At 45.5% G+C, this 20,945-nt stretch overlaps 1 protein-coding gene across 1 annotated transcript; it reads right to left on the bottom strand.

Moving 5' to 3' along the window:
* Positions 1 to 835: 835 nt before the first annotated feature.
* On the bottom strand, positions 836 to 15,203 carry ppm1aa (protein phosphatase, Mg2+/Mn2+ dependent, 1Aa). Its single transcript, XM_060925157.1, has 8 exons — positions 14,874 to 15,203; positions 12,354 to 12,629; positions 11,975 to 12,268; positions 10,992 to 11,270; positions 10,749 to 10,866; positions 10,555 to 10,666; positions 4,539 to 4,596; positions 836 to 4,073 (listed from the first exon to the last, which is right to left on the bottom strand). Exons 2-8 carry the CDS (start codon positions 12,609 to 12,611, stop codon positions 4,044 to 4,046), a joined length of 1,149 nt encoding a protein of 382 aa, XP_060781140.1. The 5' UTR covers positions 12,612 to 12,629; positions 14,874 to 15,203; the 3' UTR covers positions 836 to 4,043.
* Positions 15,204 to 20,945: the final 5,742 nt, after the last annotated feature.

A 20,945-nucleotide genomic window follows, 5' to 3' on the forward strand; every position in this document is an offset into this window, starting at 1 on the left:
TTAAAGTTCTATTTTGCTTTGCTGCCCCAGGTTTGGTCGGAGCCCGACACCATACTGACCCCGTCTTGTATCAGTAACTTCAGGTATCATGATCATGTCTGTCGTATTGCCCTGCCGCTAATCTTCTCCTCCAGGCAGCGGAGTGATGTTTCAGACCCTCACGCTGTAGAAGTCTGTACAGAGCTCCACTCCAGATGAGTTCCCTTTCCCACGTTAAAAAGCTCCGTTACAGCTTACAAATGTTTAACATTAACACAAATATATAAACTCGACTATTTGTAAAGTATTATTGGGCTGATGCTTGTTTATTAGACAATTGAACAAATCAGTGAAATGGGCTCGAACCTTCCCTCCTTCCGTCCTCATGAAATCATTAACCGATCCTGAAGCAGGTGTGGTGAGACTGCTCTCAGGTCATCACCTCAGCCCAAACAAATAAACCTGCGCTAATGCAACGCTGTAGTGTTTAAACGCGGGGCTGTGGTTAGTTTTTGTCCGTTTCCGTGGTGAAGGAGTGCAGAGCGTTTAACAGCTTTATTCAGCGCCAATGAAAAGCATGAAACCTTTCCTTCCAGTCTCCACAGGACAGAAAACAAACGACTGGACGGACAGACCAACAGGACGCTTCTGTTTCAAAAATATTCACCACCTGTTTAGATTCATTATCCATCATTAGATTGTCGATTCTGTTACTATAATAATTACTTTTTTTTTTTATTAAATAAATGACCTTGTGAGGTTTACCAATGCAACATTTCAATCTGAACAGCGGGCCGATTCATTAACGCTGACATTAATCCAAGGAACAAATTCTGAAAATAATAATATACATATATATATTTTAGGAATCTGGTTTATTATTGCGGTTCGGCTCAGCAGGAGGGAGGCGCACACACACACACACACACACACGCTAAACTCGCCACCAGGTCTTAAAGAAGTAAACAGGGCTGTAGTACAGTGAACACGTGTGTGTGTGTGTGTGTGTGTGTGTGTGTGAGAGAGAGATAGAGAAAGTAAGTAACGTTCTTTCTAAAATCTGATTTCATTTTTGCAGAAACATTTACAGCATTATGCCGGGGGGGAGTCAAAGTCCTTTAAAGCAATCACACCCTAGCAACAAACAGTGTTCAGACATGCTCCCGATTTAAAAAGGAAATAAAAATCAAACATCCCAGAGCTTGAGGAACGCACACGCAAAGTGGGGAAAAAAAAAAGCTTGGTGTTTTGTTCTCTTCTGAAAAAGTATAAAAATGGCAGAAAGAACAACATGGCAAAAACAAGCAAAAGCATCCACACACACACACACACACACACACTGGCTGAAGAACACAGTGTAACGTGTGTAAGCTTGCAGTCGGCTTAAGATGCTCCAGGGCTGTGTCCCAATTTTCTTGCCCTTTTTTTTTTTAAACAAATAAATACACCCTCGTCGCCTCATCCACTTCCCCAAGATCCTGAAATCCTCTGCGCTGCCCCGTCCTGGTGTTTTTCTTTCCATCAGTGCAAATTCTTACAACTCCTTGACCACAACTTACCCAGAATGCACTACTACAGTGTGTTTAAAAAAAAAAGCAAATAAAAGTTTTTTTTTTCTTCATAATGCCAACAAAACAAGTCTAACAATTAAACAAAAACACTTAAATGGTTCTCTGTCGAACACGGCGACCTTTCTTCTAAAGACCTCTTTACACTAAATTTAAAAAATATATATATATATTTTTTTAAATTTAGTGTAGAGTAAACTTGTATCCGATGCCTGAATGCTTGACTTGAAGGCTTTGCAACCTCTGTGAACATCAGCTTTAATACACCAAGTCATTAACACCTGGACTAAATCACTGTGGGTTTACTGTGTATTAAAACTCGCCTTATTAATTATTCATGTTAATTAACATCAGAAACAATTCAGTGAAAGGAGCCTGAAGACAAAAGTCTGTTTAAACAAACAAGAAAAAAAAAAAACCTAACGTTTGTGCTTGTGTGTTTGTGTTTTCCTGAATTCTCTGTTGTGCGTAGATTGTAAGCGTGGCTTATGTACCGTACGACACGCATCACCTCACAACTGTAATCTCATTAACAGTGTGGAGCTCCTCGGATCTGAACTAGAGTTTCTTGTAATTAGTTTTAATACACAGTAATCAGGGTAAAGGGGAAGTGAACGAGGGCACAATTAAAAAGAAAATATTGGAACACAGCTCAGGAATACAACACAATTATAATTCAAAAAAAAAAAAATTACACTTTTCTTAGAGGAAAAAGCTCCAACAATACAGTGTTCTGTGGATTTGGAGGAAAATTCAGCATTTTACACACACACACACGAGCTTGGTTCTAAGGAAGAGTTGATGATTTTCTTTTTTTCCCCCCTTCAAAAACATGAACAATTATTCAGAAAGAAAGACGTTAAATCTGGACTGTAAAACTCTCTCTCTCTCGCTGAAGCGATGTGTCGTATGTGCCGATCAAGGAAAAAACAACAACAAGCAAAGAAAACAAATGGATCTGTTAAAGAAAAGAGAATAAGCTCTCTGCGCTGTAAGCCTGTTATCGTTTACCCGTTTCATCAAAGGAGCAGGGGAAAAAAAAAAAAAGTCTGAAATCAAGCGTGTGCCAATGAGCGGTGATGTGGTACACCGCGATATTTGATGGACGCAGCGTGGTGCCGTGGAGGGTGAGAACAGGAGGATGGTGCAGAGGCAGATAGTGTTTCTGTTCCCTAAAATGCATCTGTCGTGTTCGGAAAGGACTCGGAAACAACCAAACCGACCTAGTGTCTTTAAACTCAGAGCAGTGATGGCCGGTAATGACTCGCGCATGACTCAGCTGTGGGAACGGAAACGAGCGACGACACCAGACTGGGGCAGCAGACCGGGGGAGCAGACCGTCCTCCGGCACAAACCATCGTAAAGAAATGAAAAGGGAGGGAAGAGACCCTCGTGAACCATTTTAAAAAGTGAAGATTCCCACCATGTTACTGCAGCACGTTTAATTACAGGAACGTGAACACAGCCATCATTTTAGTTTCTGTCCAGCTGGGAACGCATCGTGTCTGAGATCCAGACGCTCAGAGCACCGTGTGAAGAACAACGTGGTTTTCTAATGTTATAGCTGAACGCAGGGGATTTTGCAAAAGCCCATCGGTGCTGAGTGTAAAGAGGAGAAGATGGCTGGGGTGGAAGAAACAGTATCCATGTGTTTAGGTTCAGCACATTCACAACTCCTGAACCAGCTGTACATGGTGTTATTTCTTTGGGAGGAAGACGTCTGATTTGTGGCCGAACGCACGGTTTTGTGTCCGTTCTGTGGCTCGCTGCGTTTCTGCAGTCGTGTTACACTACCAGAGAAACCATGGCAACCAGCAGGCAACTCCCCACAGGAACGCCCACGAGAACAAGGCCCAATCAGAGAGCTCGGGCTCAGAGTCCTGTCCTGGACCGTCGGTTCTGCTTTATCCCATAATGACTTATTATTATCATACAATACAGTTTAGAAGCGTGTCGGACGCTGCCAGGCTTATTTCCTTCAAATATCGCAATGCTGAAGCGCACCGTCGGCACACGCCTGATGGAAACGGAAAGGAAAACAAGAGCTCAAGGAACCAGGAACTTACTGAGAGTCGACATTTCCTATGACAAGGCAGATAGTGCATAAACATTTTCTTTTTTTTTAAATTTTATAAGGTTTAGGTTAAAGTAAGACTTTTTATACATTTAATAACAAGCTGCATTTGATACAGGCTTTTTTCTTCCTTTTTTTTCTTTTTTAAAAACAATTGCACTTCAAAAACAAATATACAAACACACATGACAATGTGAATCAAATTAATTACAGCCCCCCCCCGAAAAAAAAAGACATCAGGAAAATAAAAAATAAAGGAATATAATGTCCCATTGTGAGTGTAGCTGAGTGTAAAGGGATGAGTCCCTCATTCCTCCTCTTCGGCTGGCGTCCTGTCGGTTCCTCTGTGTGTGTGTGTGAGAGTGAGAGAGAGAGAAGCCGGAGAGGCGTGGGGAAGGGGTGTGTGTGTGTGCTGTAAAATGCTACCACACGTCATCAGCGGATGCAGAGTCCTTTAGTGAGAGAAGAGGAAGAAGAGCAGGCAGTGAGACGCCACTCAGCGCTCTGTGTGTGTGTGTGTGTGTGTGTCGTCAGCTTTAAGTGTTATCACACTGATTTAGATGAAGGGATGAGTGGAAGGATGTTCGGTCACTTCCTGTTCTTAGCTGAGCTACTGACTGGACCAATCAGATTGCAGCACCCAGTCAGAGATCTGCAGGATCAGTGGCGTCTCGCCTCGTCACGTTTTAAGAGGTAACGAGCTACAACACATTCGTTAACGTGTCAGATTCGTGTCACGCTCACACACTCGACACGCTGAGTCAGGTGTGTGAAACATGGAGTGTGTAAATGTGTTTCAGTGATCGAGGTTTCATGTGCAGACAGAATGAGTTTATGGGTGTACAATATAAGCATGCGCGCACACACACACACACACACACACACACACACACACACACACGTGTATATATACTTACTGTGTCCTCATTCCTGTAGGGGTTGAGTTTGTTATATACGGCTTCAACGATGCTTCGCCTGGAAAAATAAATAAAAGCTGTTTGTTACAAAGTTCAATTTATGATTTCAAAGGTCTCTCCCTCTCGCCTCCCGTGTCTGCCCGTCTCTCCCTCTCGCCTCCCGTGTCTGCCCGTCTCTCCCTCTCGCCTCCCGTGTCTGCCCGTCTCTCCCTCTCGCCTCCCGTGTCTGCCCGTCTCTCCCTCTCGCCTCCCGTGTCTGCCCGTCTCTCCCTCTCGCCTCCCGTGTCTGCCCGTCTCTCCCTCTCGCCTCCCGTGTCTGCCCGTCTCTCCCTCTCGCCTCCCGTGTCTGCCCGTCTCTCCCTCTCGCCTCCCGTGTCTGCCCGTCTCTCCCTCTCGCCTCCCGTGTCTGCCCGTCTCTCCCTCTCGCCTCCTGTGTCTGTCTCTCCCTCTCGCCTTCTGTCTGTCTGTCTCTCCCTCTCGCCTTCTGTGTCTGCCCGTCTCTCCCGCTCGCCTTCTGTGTCTGCCCGTCTCTCCCGCTCGCCTTCTGTGTCTGCCCGTCTCTCCCTCTCGCCTTCTGTGTCTGCCCGTCTCTCCCTCTCGCCTTCTGTGTCTGCCCGTCTCTCCCTCTCGCCTTCTGTGTCTGCCCGTCTCTCCCTCTCGCCTTCTGTGTCTGCCCGTCTGTCTGTCTCTCCCTCTCGCCTTCTGTGTCTGCCCGTCTGTCTGTCTCTCCCTCTCGCCTTCTGTGTCTGCCCGTCTGTCTGTCTTTCCCTCTCGCCTTCTGTGTCTGCCCGTCTGTCTGTCTCTCCCTCTCGCCTTCTGTGTCTGCCCGTCTGTCTGTCTCTCCCTCTCGCCTTCTGTGTCTGCCCGTCTGTCTGTCTCTCCCTCTCGCCTTCTGTGTCTGCCCGTCTGTCTGTCTCTCCCTCTCGCCTTCTGTGTCTGCCCGTCTCTCCCTCTCGCCTTCTGTGTCTGCCCATCTGTCTGTCTCTCCCTCTCGCCTTCTGTGTCTGCCTGTCTGTCTGTCTCTACCTCTCGCCTTCTGTCTCTCTCTCACTGTCTCTTGCTGTCTGTCTCTCATCTTCACTCTTTCTCCAGTACGTTCCACTCCTCCTGTCCCTTTTTATCTCCTTCACTGTAAATAAAACTCATGTGATAATGAACATTAAATCAGCCTTCTGATATTCTGATTGGTCAGTCAAGTGGGAGGTGCTTTATTTCTCAGGAACATTTAATCCATCATTCTGTACAGCTGACCACGGAGTTCTGCCTCATGTCTGACAACGTGCATCAACACTGACACCCTCAAAAGCACTGAGCCCCCAACCCTCATTTTCTGTCTGTCTGTCTTCAGGTGAAACATTTGTTTTACACTGAATCACAAAACTTTATTGATCATGAAGGAATATACTAAGATGGCGCCGCGGACGGTTGCCTCGGTACTTCGCTCTCTCGTACTTTCTACGTTTTTGTGTATTTGTTGTGTTTCTTGCGCTTCTTCTCTGGTCACATACTCCAGAGAAGAACTCAAACATCGGAATAACCACCAGTAAAGTTTTTTCATCGGTTTTCATCGATCCGGAAAGTTTTCCAGAGCTACTTGTTGGAGGAGCAGCAACTCTCTATGGTCTCCGCCAAGGACGCCGAAGACACCAGGGGAAGCGAGCCGGCGCACTTGTCAGGCTGAGGCAGCGGGGGTTTCGCACTGCGCTCCCGTCTATTCACCTGGCTAACGTCCGCTCTCTGGCCAATAAGATGGACGAACTGCTGCTCCTCAACACAATCAACATGGATTTTAACAGATCTGCTGCCTTGTGCTTCACCGAAACCTGGCTCGGTGAGCACATCCTGGACTCTTCTCTCCACCTGCCTGGATTTCACCTGCACCGAGCGGACCGCGAAACGGAGCTCACGGGGAAAACGAGGGGAGGCAGAGTCTGCTTTTACATTAACGAAGGTTGGTGTACCGATGTCACGGTTCTAAACAAATCGTGCAGTCCTCATCTGGAGACATTATTCATAAACTGCAAACTGTTTTATGCTCCGCGAGAGTTTTCCTCGTTTATTCTGGTTGGAGTCTACATCCCCCCTCAGGGTTGTGTTACTGAGGCATTACAACACCTGGCTGACCAGATAAACAACGTGGAGAAAAAACACCCGGACTCTTTGCTCATCGTTTTGGGGGACTTTAACAGAGCAAACCTCAGCCACGAACTGCCAAAATATAAACAGCACATTAAGTGTCCCACCAGGGAATCTAACACTCTGGACCATTGTTACACTTTTAAAGGACTCATACCACTCTGTCCCCCGTGCAGCCTTGGGACTACCTGATCACTGTATGGTTCATCTTATCCCGACCTACAGGCAGAAGCTGAAATCTGCGCCTGTAGTCAAGACGGTGAGGAGATGGTCCGATGAGGCCAAAGTGGAACTACAAGCCTGCTTTGACTGCACTGACTGGAGTGTTTTTGAGGCTGCAGCTTCAGACCTTCATGAACTGACTGATACCGTGACATCTTGCATCAGTTTTTGTGAGGATGTGTGTGTGTGCCCACCAAGACCTTCCGCACATACACTACCGTTCAAAAGTTTGGGGTCACCCAGACAATTTTGTGTTTTCCATGAAAAGTCACACTTTTATTTCCCACCATAAGTTGTAAAATGAATAGAAAATATAGTCGAGACATTTTTCTGTCCATTTTGAGCATTTAATCGACCCCACAAATGTGATGCTCCAGAAACTCAATCGGCTCAAAGGAAGGTCAGTTTTATAGCTTCTCTAAAGAGCTCAACTGTTTTCAGCTGTGCTAACATGATTGTACAAGGGTTTTCTAATCATCCATTAGCCTTCTGAGGCAATGAGCAAACACATTGTACCATTAGAACACTGGAGTGAGAGTTGCTGGAAATGGGCCTCTATACACCTATGGAGATATTGCACCAAAAACCAGACATTTGCAGCTAGAATAGTCATTTACCACATTAGCAATGTATAGAGTGGATTTCTGATTAGTTTAAAGTGAGCTTCATTGAAAAGAACAGTGCGTTTCTTTCAAAAATAAGGACATTTCAAAGTGACCCCAAACTTTTGAACGGTAGTGTACAACAACAAACCCTGGTTCACTGCAAAACTCAGACACCTTCGCCAGGCCAAGGAGGAGGTCTACAGAAGTGGGGACAGAGTCCGGTACAAACAGGCCAGAAACACACTGACAAAAGAGGTAAAAGCAGCTAAGAGGAGCTACGCTGAAAGGATCAAAAACAGCCTTTCAGCCAACGATCCGGCGTCAGTGTGGAGAGGCTTGAAGAATATCACCAGCTACAGGAGACCATCCCCAACACTGCAATGAACCATCAACTGGCTGATGAGTTGGTGTTCTACTGCAGATTTGACACATTCACACCTCTCCCCCCCCTCAGACATTAAAGACCCATTTACACCCCCTGCTATTCTGCCTCCTCTCGCCTCTGACCCCACACCAGCACTCAAGATCTGGGAAGAGGATGTTTGTCAGCTTTTTTGCAGACAGAAGATCAGGAAGGCACCCGGCCCAGACGGTGCACCACCCTCCTGTCTGAAGGTCTGTGCTGATCAGCTGGCTCCCATCCTCACCCAGATCTTCAATAGATCCCTGGAGCTGTGTGAAGTCCCCTCATCCTTCAAACGCTCCACAGTAATCCTGGTTCCCAAGAAAACCACCATCACAGGACTGAATGACTACAGGCCTGTAGCCCTCACATCTGTAGTCATGAAGTCCTTCGAGAGACTGGTGTTGTCACACCTGAAGGACATCACAGACCCCCTGCTGGACCCCCTGCAGTTTGCTTACTGGGCAAACAGGTCAACGGATGATGCAATCAATATGGGACTGTACTACATCCTGCAACACCTTGACTCTGCAGGGACGTACGCCAGGATCCTGTTCGTGGACTTCAGTTCGGCGTTCAACACCATCGTTCCAGACATCCTCCACACCAAGCTCACTGTGCCCTCCTCCACCAGTCAGTGGATTATAAACTTCCTGACTGACAGGAAGCAGCAGGTGAGGCTGGGGAGCATCGCATCCAGCACCCGGACTATCAGCACTGGCGCTCCCCAGGGGTGCGTGCTCTCCCCACTGCTATTCTCCCTTTACACCAACGACTGCACCTTAAGAGATCCGTCTGTTAAACTCCTGAAATTTGCAGACGACACAACGGTCATCGGCCTCATCCGAGACGGTGACAAGTCTGCATACAGACGGGAGGTTGAACGGCTGGTCTGTTGGTGCGCTCAGAACAATCTGGAGCTGAACACGCTCAAAACTGTGGAGATGACAGTGGACTTTAGGAGGAGCCCCCCACCCTGCCGCCCATCACCATCACCAACAACACTGTGACTGCTGTTGAAACCTTCAGGTTTCTGGGCTCCACAATCTCTCGGGACCTGAAGTGGGAGACCAACACAGTCACTGTCATCAAAAAGGCCCAGCAGAGGTTGTACTTTCTGCGCCAGCTCAGGAAGCTCAACCTGTCTAAGGAGCTGCTGACACGATTCCACTCTGCCATCATTCAGTCTGTTCTCTGCTCTTCCATCACTGTTTGGTTTGGATCGGTCACCAAAAAGGACAAGAACAGACTGCAACGGACAATAAGGTCTGCAGAGAAAATGATTGGTGTCAGCCTGCCCTCCATCCAAGACCTGTACCTGTCCAGAGTCAGGAAACGGGCAGGTAACATCTCTGCAGACCCATCACACCCTGGTCACAAACTGTTTGAACTTCTCCCCTCTGGGAGGCGATATAGATCACTGTACGCAAAAACAACCAGACACAAGAACAGTTTTTCCCCCTCAGGCTGTCTCTGTGATGAACAGCTAAAACCGGACTCAAATATCAGTAACATCAGCTGTGAAATATCTGCACACTCATACTGTCATTCTGTGCACACTGTATATTTATATTTACCAAGTCATCCTTGTGCTATGCACCATTTTGCACCAAAAGATTCTACATGCACATAGCTTTTTTTTGTTTGTTTTTCGTCTAAGCATTTTTTAAAATCTGTTTGTACTAAGAGAGCTAAGTGAAACCGGAGTCAAATTCCTCGTGTGTGTTCACATACCTGGCAGTAAAAGTGATTCTGAAGTTACCTTTTTGTAGACGTTATCTTTGGTAAAAGGTGAAGTCGCATCGTTTTAAAGCTAGACGGCCTTTCGATTTCATAAAATCGGTGAAATTTAGTTCCGTCTGAAATGTGGTGATTGTGATAGATGTTTATTTCTGTAATATCTCACAAAATATCAGGCCATTCTGTGGCTGGGAAGTTATTTAATTTGAGGGGATTAAAGCAAATAATGTGCATGAAATCGCTTGCTTGGCGCAGTCAAGCAGACAGAGGAAGTCTGTGTGCGCATGCGCAGGTTTACCTTCTTCTTCTTCTTTTGGGTTTTACAGCAGCTGGCATCCACAGTGTTGCATTACTGCCATCTACAGGTTTCCCTTTGAGCGTGCACTGACAGTTCCATCATTCTGTCGCTAAACGAACAGCTGATCACACCGAGGTGCTCGCTGAGCGCCCATATTTATTAGTTTGGTCCTGCGTTTCCTTTCCTTCGTATAGAACATAACGTCTTTTCTTCTCGCTTTCTTTCCGTTACTGTAGTCGCTCTTTCACGTTTCATTCGCACACTCACGCCCTCCATTTTACTCTCCCGTTTCAAATTTGTATCCCACAATGCCTTGCGCCAACAGGGAAAGCCCACCACGTGATGCATGATGTAGTATCTTGTATTGGGTCATGGTGAAGCAGGAAAAAATAGCGGAGAATTTAGAGCCACGTGGAGATAAAGTCATTAATTGTTCTATTTTAAAAAAAAAGTAATAAAAATGGAAGTCTGTGATTTGAATTCGGTAGCTTTCAGTCACTAAACAAAAATAATTGGGTATCGGGAATATTATTTTTATGACCTACACTTGAAAAATCTGAAAGGCAGTACAGCTTTAACATTAGTGTGTGTGTGTGTTTGTTTAAGACCCACTTGCTGGCCAGCTCTCCTCCAGGCGGTAAGTTTGGGATGCTCTCTGAAGCCAGCGTTCGCATCACATTCACAAGGTCTGGGACTCTGTCATCATTCTGCTTCTTCAGGATCTCTGCGGAGGGGGGAGGGGGAGCGTGTGGTTTATGAAGACGAATACAATACATCGTGTTGGATCACCATGCTGCATTTCGTACCCTCGACTCGGCTCTCCAGGTATTTGTCGAGTTCTGCTTCTCTCTTCACGGCCTCTGGTGAAACCTTCGGCGCGCCGCTAAAACACACCAGCACCACGCTCATATTGTCTCTGCTTCCCTGCAACCATCACAGAAAACACAAGAAACATTTCCACTTAAGGCTACAAGCTGCTCCTCCTCCTCAGACGTCTACAAGCTCCTCCTCCTTTTATGCTGAGTGTATATATCTGGGTTTCTCCTCACCTTGTACAGACAGGTATCAACGATCTCGTTGCACACTCTCTCCAAGTCGTCAGTGACCTGCAGTCGCGAGCGTACAAAGTCACACAGCTCCTCGTTGGTCATCACGTCCCAGATCCCGTCGCAGGCCAGAACGATGAACTCGTCCTCAGCTTCGCAGCGTTCGATGGCGTAAACCTCAGGTTCGGGGGAAACGAGCTGCTCCGTGGGGCCTTTTCCACTCACACACTTGTAGTCGAAATCTCCGAGAGCTCTGGACACGGCGAGAGAGCCGTTCACACGCTGGACCAGGAAAAGAAGAAATTAAATACATAAAAATCAGTGAAAGACTCATTGGTATAAATCATGACATTACCATGTGAGACCATGGACTTGTACATCACAGCACCGAGACGTGGAGTTTGTCATCTCTGAGTGTAACTGCTCAGATAAAGATTTTAGGATCAGCAGAATAAAAACACTAGAATGGAAAATGAATTTCCTTCCGTTTTCTTCTCACAGTCATGAAATTTTATTTTATCATCAATTAAAATTGAGCAGTAGAGTGCTGGGACTCTGACAGGAGGAGCCGAATCCTTTATACAGTGGGTCGTTAGCAACAACTATGTTTAAAAAAACAAAAAAAACACACGCACCACTTTTGGTCCAGAAGTTGATTAAAATTCTCGCTGAAATTAATGCAATTTAAATCAGTGTTTTGGAGAAAAGCAACTTCTTGAAGGCGATACATAAATATACTTTTTAAAAAAATAATTTCCAACATTAAGACTTTTTCCTGTCAAATGAATAAATATAATAAACGCACACTCCTGACATCTTCACCTCACAGATAAAATACTGATTTCAATCATTACATCAATATTTACTGAATCCAAGACAAACTTAAACAAAGAAAAGGTTCATCATCATCATCATGGTGTCCAGCTCAAAGTGACAGCCACGTCCTGTACGTCTTATTTATTCATTCGTCCTGATCACATCCTCACCTGGATCATGACGGATCCTCCTGCGTTCTGGATGCGCTGTTTCTCCAGCGGGTTGCTGGGTTTGTGGTCCTGCGTGGAGAAGTGCACGGCGCCGGCGCGGCTCAGCAGCCCCCGAGAGTCACCGCAGTTGATCAAGAAGATGCGATGTGGCGAGATCATGGCGCCCACTGCCGTCGAGCCGCTCCGGTTCCGCTCCGACATCTCCCGCATGTGCTCATCGATCTGCAGGAAGCCGGTTCTGATCCCTGATGTGACGCGCTCCACGCTCGGCTCCTCCTCTCCTCCACTGCCGCCCTGAACGCCGTTACATCATACACTGATTTTATTCCACACTGAGCATCTGTGTGTGTGTTCGTGTTCCTCCTCCTGTGAAGCTTACCTGGAAGTCGGGGTTGCTGGTGATGTGCTCAAGCAGGTGTTCGCAGCAGTAGCGGGCGACCTGAGAGCCGGCATGGCCATCGTACACAGCGAAGAAGGACCAGGGCTCGAGTCCATGTGGGAGGCCGATCACAGCTGTGTGAGCGTCCTCCATCTCCACACGCCAGCCCTGCATGCTGCTCACGCCGTAACGCAGCCCGTTCCCCTCGCCATGAACGTTCTGCTTCTCCATCTTCGGCTTGTCCAGGAATGCACCCATCTCTCACACCTCACACACCTGCAGGAACAGAGAGAACAAGGTGAGGAGCAACATCAGCATCTACAAAGGATGTGTGCACTCATCCATCCATCTACACTAAGTAACTTTAAAAACGCACAATGGAATTCAACACGATATCACTTTAGATCCATGCATATATTTGAAATTTATGATATTGTATGTAATGCACACACATCTTGAAACATCGATAAAGGACATTTATTGTCAAACTCAAGAATTAATTCACAATAAAAAAATTCAAAGTGACAGTTGGTCCATGTTCACGAAATTACAGGTTCAGTATCGTGTATGACCTCCGTTTGCTTGCAACAAGGCGTTCACTCTTCGTGGCAGCAGTGACTGAGGGTGTCAGGAATCTGTCACGGAGGTGAGCTAGCCTGATGTGCTGATCCTGAACTGGCGTCGTGACTCGAGGCTGACCAGGGCGTGGACGATCCCTGGTGCTCCCTGTCTGTCTGTAACGCTGACTCAAACGGGAAATGGTCGAATGATGAACACCGAAGTGCCGGGCGACCTCTGTCTGTGTACTTCCGGCACGCAACATCCCGATGGCCTGTTCACGTTGATTTTGGCTTGGGCGTGGCATCTTCAATAATAACAATTTTCCCATCACTTCCCCCGGGTATTTATAGGCAAGATTGTGTGTGTGTACAGTGGATGCAAAATTTGTTTGAAAATTAAAGCCTGTCCATGTCATTGACTACCCGAGTCATATTGTACGTTATTGAGTACAACTCCCTTAAATTCTGATTTGAGCACAGATTTGGAACTTATTCGGGCGGAACGAAGTTATTTTTCCATTGTGATATATTTCTTTTCTTCTTGAGATAAACTCAGCACGAATTCAGCAAGTTTTATCAATGTGCGTTTTTAAAGTTACTTAGTATATATATATATGGGCAATTCCATGTAAATGTCAACCTCACCATGCAAAAATAAAGCAACATGCAATTCATCAAAACCACTCCCAAAGATATCACCTAGGCCTGTATTTTACAGATGTGAATAAGTTGAACCAATTTGTCACAAGAATCGTTCCCTTCGCCTTAATGTCAGTCTTTCTTTCTTATAATATAAAACCCAAGCTAAAATCAACTTTGATCATGTACAATTCTATATTATTGCCACAAGCCACAGAAAATGTATGCTAAAATCCACAAAACAATAGCCATCCTAAATATTATTTAAGAACTTTGATAGTTTTAGCTGATATTTAGAGAGTTTTTCAAAGGGTTATGGTGGTTAAATTGCTGATTTTCTAAACATATGCCATGTCTAAACATCAGTCGACACAGCTGTCTGTCTGCATTTATCCATCACTCCACCTAACTGCTTATCCATCCATCTACAGCACCCATTTATCCACCGGGCAATACTTAATCCACCAAACTATCCATCCATCCATCGTTTTATTCGTCCGTCAGTCCATCAACAATCTTTCTTTAGCCATCTGTTCACTTATCTATCTACCTGTATGTGCTCTCCATCCTTTCCATCTCTCTCTCACACACACAGCTGAGAGTCCTTATATGGCAGTGAGATTATCTCTGGTTCACACACATTTCACTACACTAAATATAGTAAGCTTTAGCCGCAGTTTATTGCTCACACACACACACACACACCTAGTGTGTACAGTTTACTGTAAACAATACCTAGTTGTTGACTGTGCGCGTCTGATTTCCCTAAACTCTGCATTAAAGTCCTATTCCAGTCACGTGATTAAGATTTATTTCTTTAACTTGCCGTACATACATTTTAAAATTCCCATTTGATTGAAATGAACGCATTACGTAATGGTGTGTAATTTTTTTTCCCGTCCGCATTCCGACGAGTTCCGGCTTCTCAACTGTGATTGGCCAACACAGCCCCGCCTCCTACGCCGGAATGGATGGTCAGCGGTACGTGCAGAAAAGTGAGACTTTCTCAGCCAATCCGAGAGGAGGGACGGAATTTGTCAGGAATACGGGTGGGAAACGGTTTGATGTGAGGGTTGTAAAGTGTCAGAATTGGACTGTGTGTCAGAAATAACGCGGTGTGTGTGTGTGTGCTGAGGTGGTGTGTGTGTGTGTCACGGCGGAGACACAGCCAGAGAAAGTACACCAGGAAAATAATAATAATAATACACGAGTATATGAAAGAGATTAGTCGTTAGCTCCTGCTGGCTAACTGATGTTTAAAACTTCACAGGTTCAGCTCGGGAGGAAAAAACAACAACTACTATATATTTTTTAAACTTACCGAAAACCCGAAGTGGTGAAACAGAGAGATGCTGAGGAGCAGCAGCAGGCTGAGGCGCTCAGGTTCGGTGCTGAATTAAAGTGTTCAGTCAGTGGCCGAGCGGACCTGCCCGCCGCTTATCAGCCGCTTCTGCATCATTCAACTTCACTCACAGCCCGGAACACAAACCTCAGCGGCTGTTAAAGGGTATTTTTGACCGAAATGTGCTCCTGCGCTGCCCCCGGCCTCCAGCGCGTAAACAACCCCGACAACGGCCAGCGCCAGGACCCGGATGTACAACCAGCCGAACTGCCAGCGTCGGGCAGTGACGTCATCACGTCGCAGGACCCGGATGTACAACCAGCCGAGCTGCCAGCGTCGGGCAGTGACGTCATCACGTCGCAGGACCCGGATGTACAACCATTTTTTTCCCCCCCTTCTTTATTGAAAAACCAAACATTATACAAAACACTGGAAGGGTGGGGTAGAGAAAGAAACATACAGTCATTAATTAAGAAAAGAAAGAAAATTATAAGTTGCCATCAAAATAATTGTCCTTTCGGCTTTGCGGTTGTTCAGTCCTTCAAGAGAGTTCATATATGATTTGACCTCATTTTTAAACGCAGCAAATGAGGGTTTCCTTCCCCCCCCCCCCCCATTTATATCTATGAATATGATATTTACCGAAAATAATAAAAAGATTCAATATAAAATTATATGGTTCACAAAATGTTTTTCAAAGAAAAACAAAACATCTTTTTTCACTAAAGGATACACTACAAGCCCATACCTCACAACACAGACGCTCAACCTCGACCCAAAAAAACCTTGAGAAAAAACATTCATAAAATAAATGACAAATAGATTCAGACGTAGCACCACAGAAAACACATAAATCTGAAAGGTCTGTTTTAAATCTTTGCAATAGTGTATTTGTGGGGTAAATTAAATGTAATATTTTAAAAGAAACTTCCTTGACTTTGTTATTAAGTATGTAATCACTTAAGCAAACCCAAATCTTATCCCAATCAATGTCCACAAAAAGGCCATTCCAGTAACTTTTACACCTTGGAGTAACAGGTGTCTGTATTATCTGTCTTAGCCACTTATTATTACATTTCCTATCTCTAATGTTTACACCATTAAGAAATATATTATTGTAAAAGTGTGGAGTAGACTGTTCACAAGGAGCTTGAGATAATATTCTCATAAAACCATTAGGAAGTGCATCAAATACAATACTGTATTCTCTGGGTTGTAATGGGAGAGCAAATTTATTTAGAAACTCTGTATATGTAAGGAAAAAACCTTGGTTATTAATTAATTGAGAAATAAACAAAATGTTATTACAAACCCAGTTTTCAAAGAATATAGATTTCTTTTTAAAAGTGACGAGGTTGTTATTCCATATTATCTGCTTGTGAGGTGAAAAGGTGTGTAAGTCAAAAGCTCCCGGATGTACAACCAGCCGAGCTGCCAGCGTCGGGCAGTGACGTCATCACGTCGCAGGACCCGGATGTGACCTCCTGTGCTCAAATCTCTGCTGCTTGAACTATTTCTCATCTCATCTCATTATCTCTAGCCGCTTTATCCTGTTCTACAGGGTCGCAGGCAAGCTGGAGCCTATCCCAGCTGACTACGGGCGAAAGGCGGGGTTCACCCTGGACAAGTCGCCAGGTCATCACAGGGCTGACACATAGACACAGACAACCATTCACACTCACATTCACACCTACGCTCAATTTAGAGTCACCAGTTAACCTAACCTGCATGTCTTTGGACTGTGGGGGAAACCGGAGCACCCGGAGGAAACCCACACGGACACGGGGAGAACATGCAAACTCTGCACAGAAAGGCCCTCACCGGCCACGGGGCTCGAACCCAGGACCTTCTTGCTGTGAGGCGGCAGCGCTAACCACTACACCACCACGCCGCCCCTTTTTTAAAATTGATGTTTGAAAATAATTTTTTTCTCTCACACGGTTTATAGTCCCCTGAGAGATGATAAAATGATTTAGCCCAGTGATTCTCAAACTGTGGTACGCGTACCACTAGTGGTGCGTACCACTAGTGGTACGCGTACCACAGTTTGAGAATCACTGGGCTAAATCATTTTATCATTCTAGTGGTACGCCAAAGAATCACTTAATTAAATATAAATAAAATTTAAAAAATAAAATAAAACGTGAAATACTATCCATAATATCCGAATGGGCGGCACGGTGGTGTAGTGGTTAGCGCTGTCGCCTCACAGCAAGAAGGTCCTGGGTTCGAGCCCCGTGGCCGGTGAGGGCCTTTCTGTGCGGAGTTTGCATGTTCTCCCCGTGTCCGCGTGGGTTTCCTCCGGGTGCTCCGGTTTCCCCCACAGTCCAAAGACATGCAGGTTAGGTTAACTGGTGACTCTAAATTGACCGTAGGTGTGAATGTGAGTGTGAATGGTTGTCTGTGTCTATGTGTCAGCCCTGTGATGACCTGGCGACTTGTCCAGGGTGTACCCCGCCTTTCGCCCATAGTCAGCTGGGATAGGCTCCAGCTTGCCTGCGACCCTGTAGAAGGATAAAGCGGCTAGAGATAATGTGATGTGATGTGAATATCCGAATGGATGAAAATATCTTATCAACCGATGACAAGAAAATGAAAGGAGATACAAATTAAGTTAATAATTTTAAAAAGTTTGCAAGTGCTTCTGGGTAGCCATACGTAGCGTACGTACGCATTCCCGCCGGTTCCGCTGACAGACGGTTATCCGCCATTGGTAGACTCGGCTGTGATGGGAAAAGGTGGAGGTGGCTTTGCTAATTATGACGAGTACGACAAAATTACTGTCGTGGCTTAAATCCGCGAATGGGAGCGTGGATCAGGAGAGAGGGAGAACTGAAGAGGACGTGTGTGAGCCGAGCGCAGATGCTAACGACAGTGGCAAAACCAGCCCCAGAACTGCTAGCAAACGGCAGAAACCAGTGAGGAGGAAGTCTGACGAAAAATACATAAAACCGGGATTCATTTGGAGCGGGACAGAGGAGCTGCCCAGGCCGCAGTGTGTTGTATGCGGGGACAGTACTGTTTTTTACTTAACATTTAAGTACAGTACAGTTATTTAACTTTTAAGTACATTTTCATTTAATCTTTGAGAACTGTCTTTTAATATTTATTTTAGTACAATGTTTATTTCACTTTTATGTGCAATTAATTTTATTTGATTCATTATTTAAGGACAGTGTTTTATTTTCCTATATTTAAACACAGTGTTACTGTTCAAAGTACTGTGCATAATGTTACAGTGGCCAACAATATTAAATATACTTGTTAAATAAAACCTCCGCCTTGTTTTTAATGAATACTTAGACCTACTACGCTACTGTATTTTAATGTTGGTCATTATGGTGGTACTTGGAGAGCCAAGTATTTTCTGAGGTGGTACTTGGTGAAAAAAGTTTGAGAACCACTGATTTAGCCTATAAGATGCACTGTGGCCAAAAGTATTGGCACCCCATGGGTATGACCATCATACCCATATGTGCTTCTACCCCAAACTGTTCCAGGAAGAACATGATAGAATGGACAGAATGTCTCTATATGCTGTGACTTTACAGTTTCCTTTCACCGGAGTAACACAGAGCCCCAAATCCACTCCTGTTCTAGTATGAGGATGCTCCTGTACACAAAGTGAGCTCCATGAAGGCATGGTGTGTTCAGGCTGGAGTGAAGAACTCAAGTGTCCTGCACAGAGCTGTGACTGAACTCAGCCCCACTCAACACCTTTGGGATGAACTAGAACTGGAGCCTCAACATCATCGCCAACATCAGTGTCTGATCTCACTAATGCTCCTGTAGCTGCTTTTGACATTTCTCCCAATTTATGTGATTTAAATTTTATTCCTTGAAGAAAATCTGAAAAACCATATCAACAGAATGATACATTCATTTACCATTGGCTATCAACAACGACAACAAGGGCACTTTATAAAGTGTTACTATCAACTTTACCTTAAAGCAAAGGGGGGGGGGGGGTAGATGGAAGTGAGGGATGTGCTGAATGAGGTTTGTGTCACAGTAATGTTGGTTCAGCTCAGATGATTTGGTGCTTCATAAATATCTGATGCTCCCTATTAGTCAGACAGAACTGAAGAAGCCTTTCGGATGAGAGGTGAAACGTCTTCAAGCAAGTCCAGTTGCTCTCTTCTACCATCCACAGTTTACTATGACCTGGATGACTGATACCCCTTTTCCACCAAGTCAGTTCCAGGGCTGGCTCGGGGCTGGTGCTGGTTCACAACTCGTTCAACTTGCGAGCCAGCTGAGAACCAGCTTGCTTTTCCATCGCTCGCGGTGCTAAGGGAAGACATGTCATTACGTCGCTGTATACGTCAGTTACGTCATTGTATATGTCATTACGTCGCTGTATACGTCAGTTACGTCGCTACGTTTGCATAAACCTTGGCGTGAATATCAAAGCAAAAACAACGCGGAAAAAGCAGCAGCAACAACAACAACAACAACAATAATAATAATGGAGGACTTTGCGTTTGTACAGCTGCTGCTTCTCGTCGCTTAAAAATGGCGATCTTTCGCGGTCTTGTTATTATTGTTGGTCTTAACAACTCCGCCCCCCCGCTGACGTAAGCGGTCCTTTCCTCTGGCCCAGCAGAGAGTTGGTGCTAGCCTGGAACCGGTTTTTCTGGCCCCAGAGCCAGTTCTTTGTCAGTGGAAACAGAAAACCCGGTTCCAAACTAAGCACTGGCCCCGAACCAGCCCTGGAACTGCTTTGGTGGAAAAGGGGCATGAGAGTCTTCACAGACGTGCTTTGACACTTTGCTCCACTGCGCCATCTGCTGGTTACTCCGAAGTTTTGAACATTGCCAGATCAGTGTCAGATTTATTTGGACACATTGCATTATATTTCTCTTTCATTCACACAGAACATGGATGTTTTCTTCACCTTCTGATTGAAACTTCAATTTCTTCAGCATGACGATCAACCACTGAGTTTTCAGTACAATATTTGTTTGGTGATTCCTCATGTTCAATATAATCCAATTAAACCTTAAGGCTCAGAATATGAAAGTGAAAAGTCCTGCAGAAGAATGAATGTGTTTGTTTGTGTTCCTGACTGTGCAACAGTACTGATGAGTAAATTATTCAGAAACACAAATTAAGGTGTTTTAATTTTTTTTCATTGAACTAAATAATATGTTCTGCTGTCCTGGGGCTCAACCAGGTCTGGTTGACACTTTGCTCCACTTCACAATGTGGTTGCTGGCAGCCCTGGGGACGCAGTCGTGTGTTATCAGAGTGAACAGCAGAGGGCTCAGGACACAGCCCTGAGGGGAGCCTGTGCTGAGGGTCATGACACTGGAGGTGTTCTGTCTGACCCGCACTGACTGAGGTCTTTCAGTGAGGAAGTCCAGCAGCCAGTTGCATTGGGGGGGGGGGGGGGGGGGGGGGGGGGGCTGAAGCACAGGGGACCCAGTTTGTTCACCAGATGCTGGTGATCTCTGTGTGGTGTGGAGGCTGCAGTGCCTCTGACTGGAAGAATGTGAGGAGAGCAGTGAGGACAGTAGAGAAAATAATTTGGACTTCTCTTCCCTCCATTCAGGACATTGCACCAAGGCGCTGCATGTCTCGAGCCAGAAACATCATCAGTGACCCCTCACACCCTCATTACGGACTGTTCTCCCCTCTGGCCTCTGGAAAGAGGTTCCGCAGCATTCGGTGCAGGATCACCAGGTTCTGCAACGGCTTTTTCCCCCAGGTCACCAGACTGCTGAGCTCCAAACCCAAACTCTAAACTTCTATTTATAACTTGAACATTCCTAATTCCACAGGCCACTTTGTACTATTGCACTTTATAATATTTCTGCTGCGGCACAATTTAATTTAATACACTTCATATTTATTTCTGTGCTGAGCCAATTTGCAACGAAATTTCGTTTGGTGTACACTTGTTGCAGACTGAATGACAATAAAGGTTGTCTAAGTCTAACCGGCTCAACACCTTTTCCCCCTCATCATGTTCCCAGTTTTAATAATCCGCCCACGTGGGTAATGGGTGTGGCAGTTAGAGCCAGATATTTACTGCACAGAGCTGAAGTT

This window comes from Neoarius graeffei, chromosome 7 (assembly GCF_027579695.1).
Source record: "Neoarius graeffei isolate fNeoGra1 chromosome 7, fNeoGra1.pri, whole genome shotgun sequence".
Classification (NCBI taxonomy): domain Eukaryota; kingdom Metazoa; phylum Chordata; class Actinopteri; order Siluriformes; family Ariidae; genus Neoarius; species Neoarius graeffei.

What these genes read in the sequence shown, in the direction of transcription:
- ppm1aa (XM_060925157.1), bottom strand. Translation starts at nt 12,611, where the DNA reads ATGGGTGCATTCCTGGACAAGCCGAAGATGGAGAAGCAGAACGTTCAT. An exon ending in CCAGCAACCCCGACTTCCAG is followed by an intron (nt 12,269 to 12,353) that starts GTAAGCTTCACA and finishes AACGGCGTTCAG; the next exon opens with GGCGGCAGTGGAGGAGAGGA. An exon ending in CCTGGAGAGCCGAGTCGAGG is followed by an intron (nt 10,667 to 10,748) that starts GTACGAAATGCA and finishes CCCCCTCCGCAG; the next exon opens with AGATCCTGAAGAAGCAGAAT.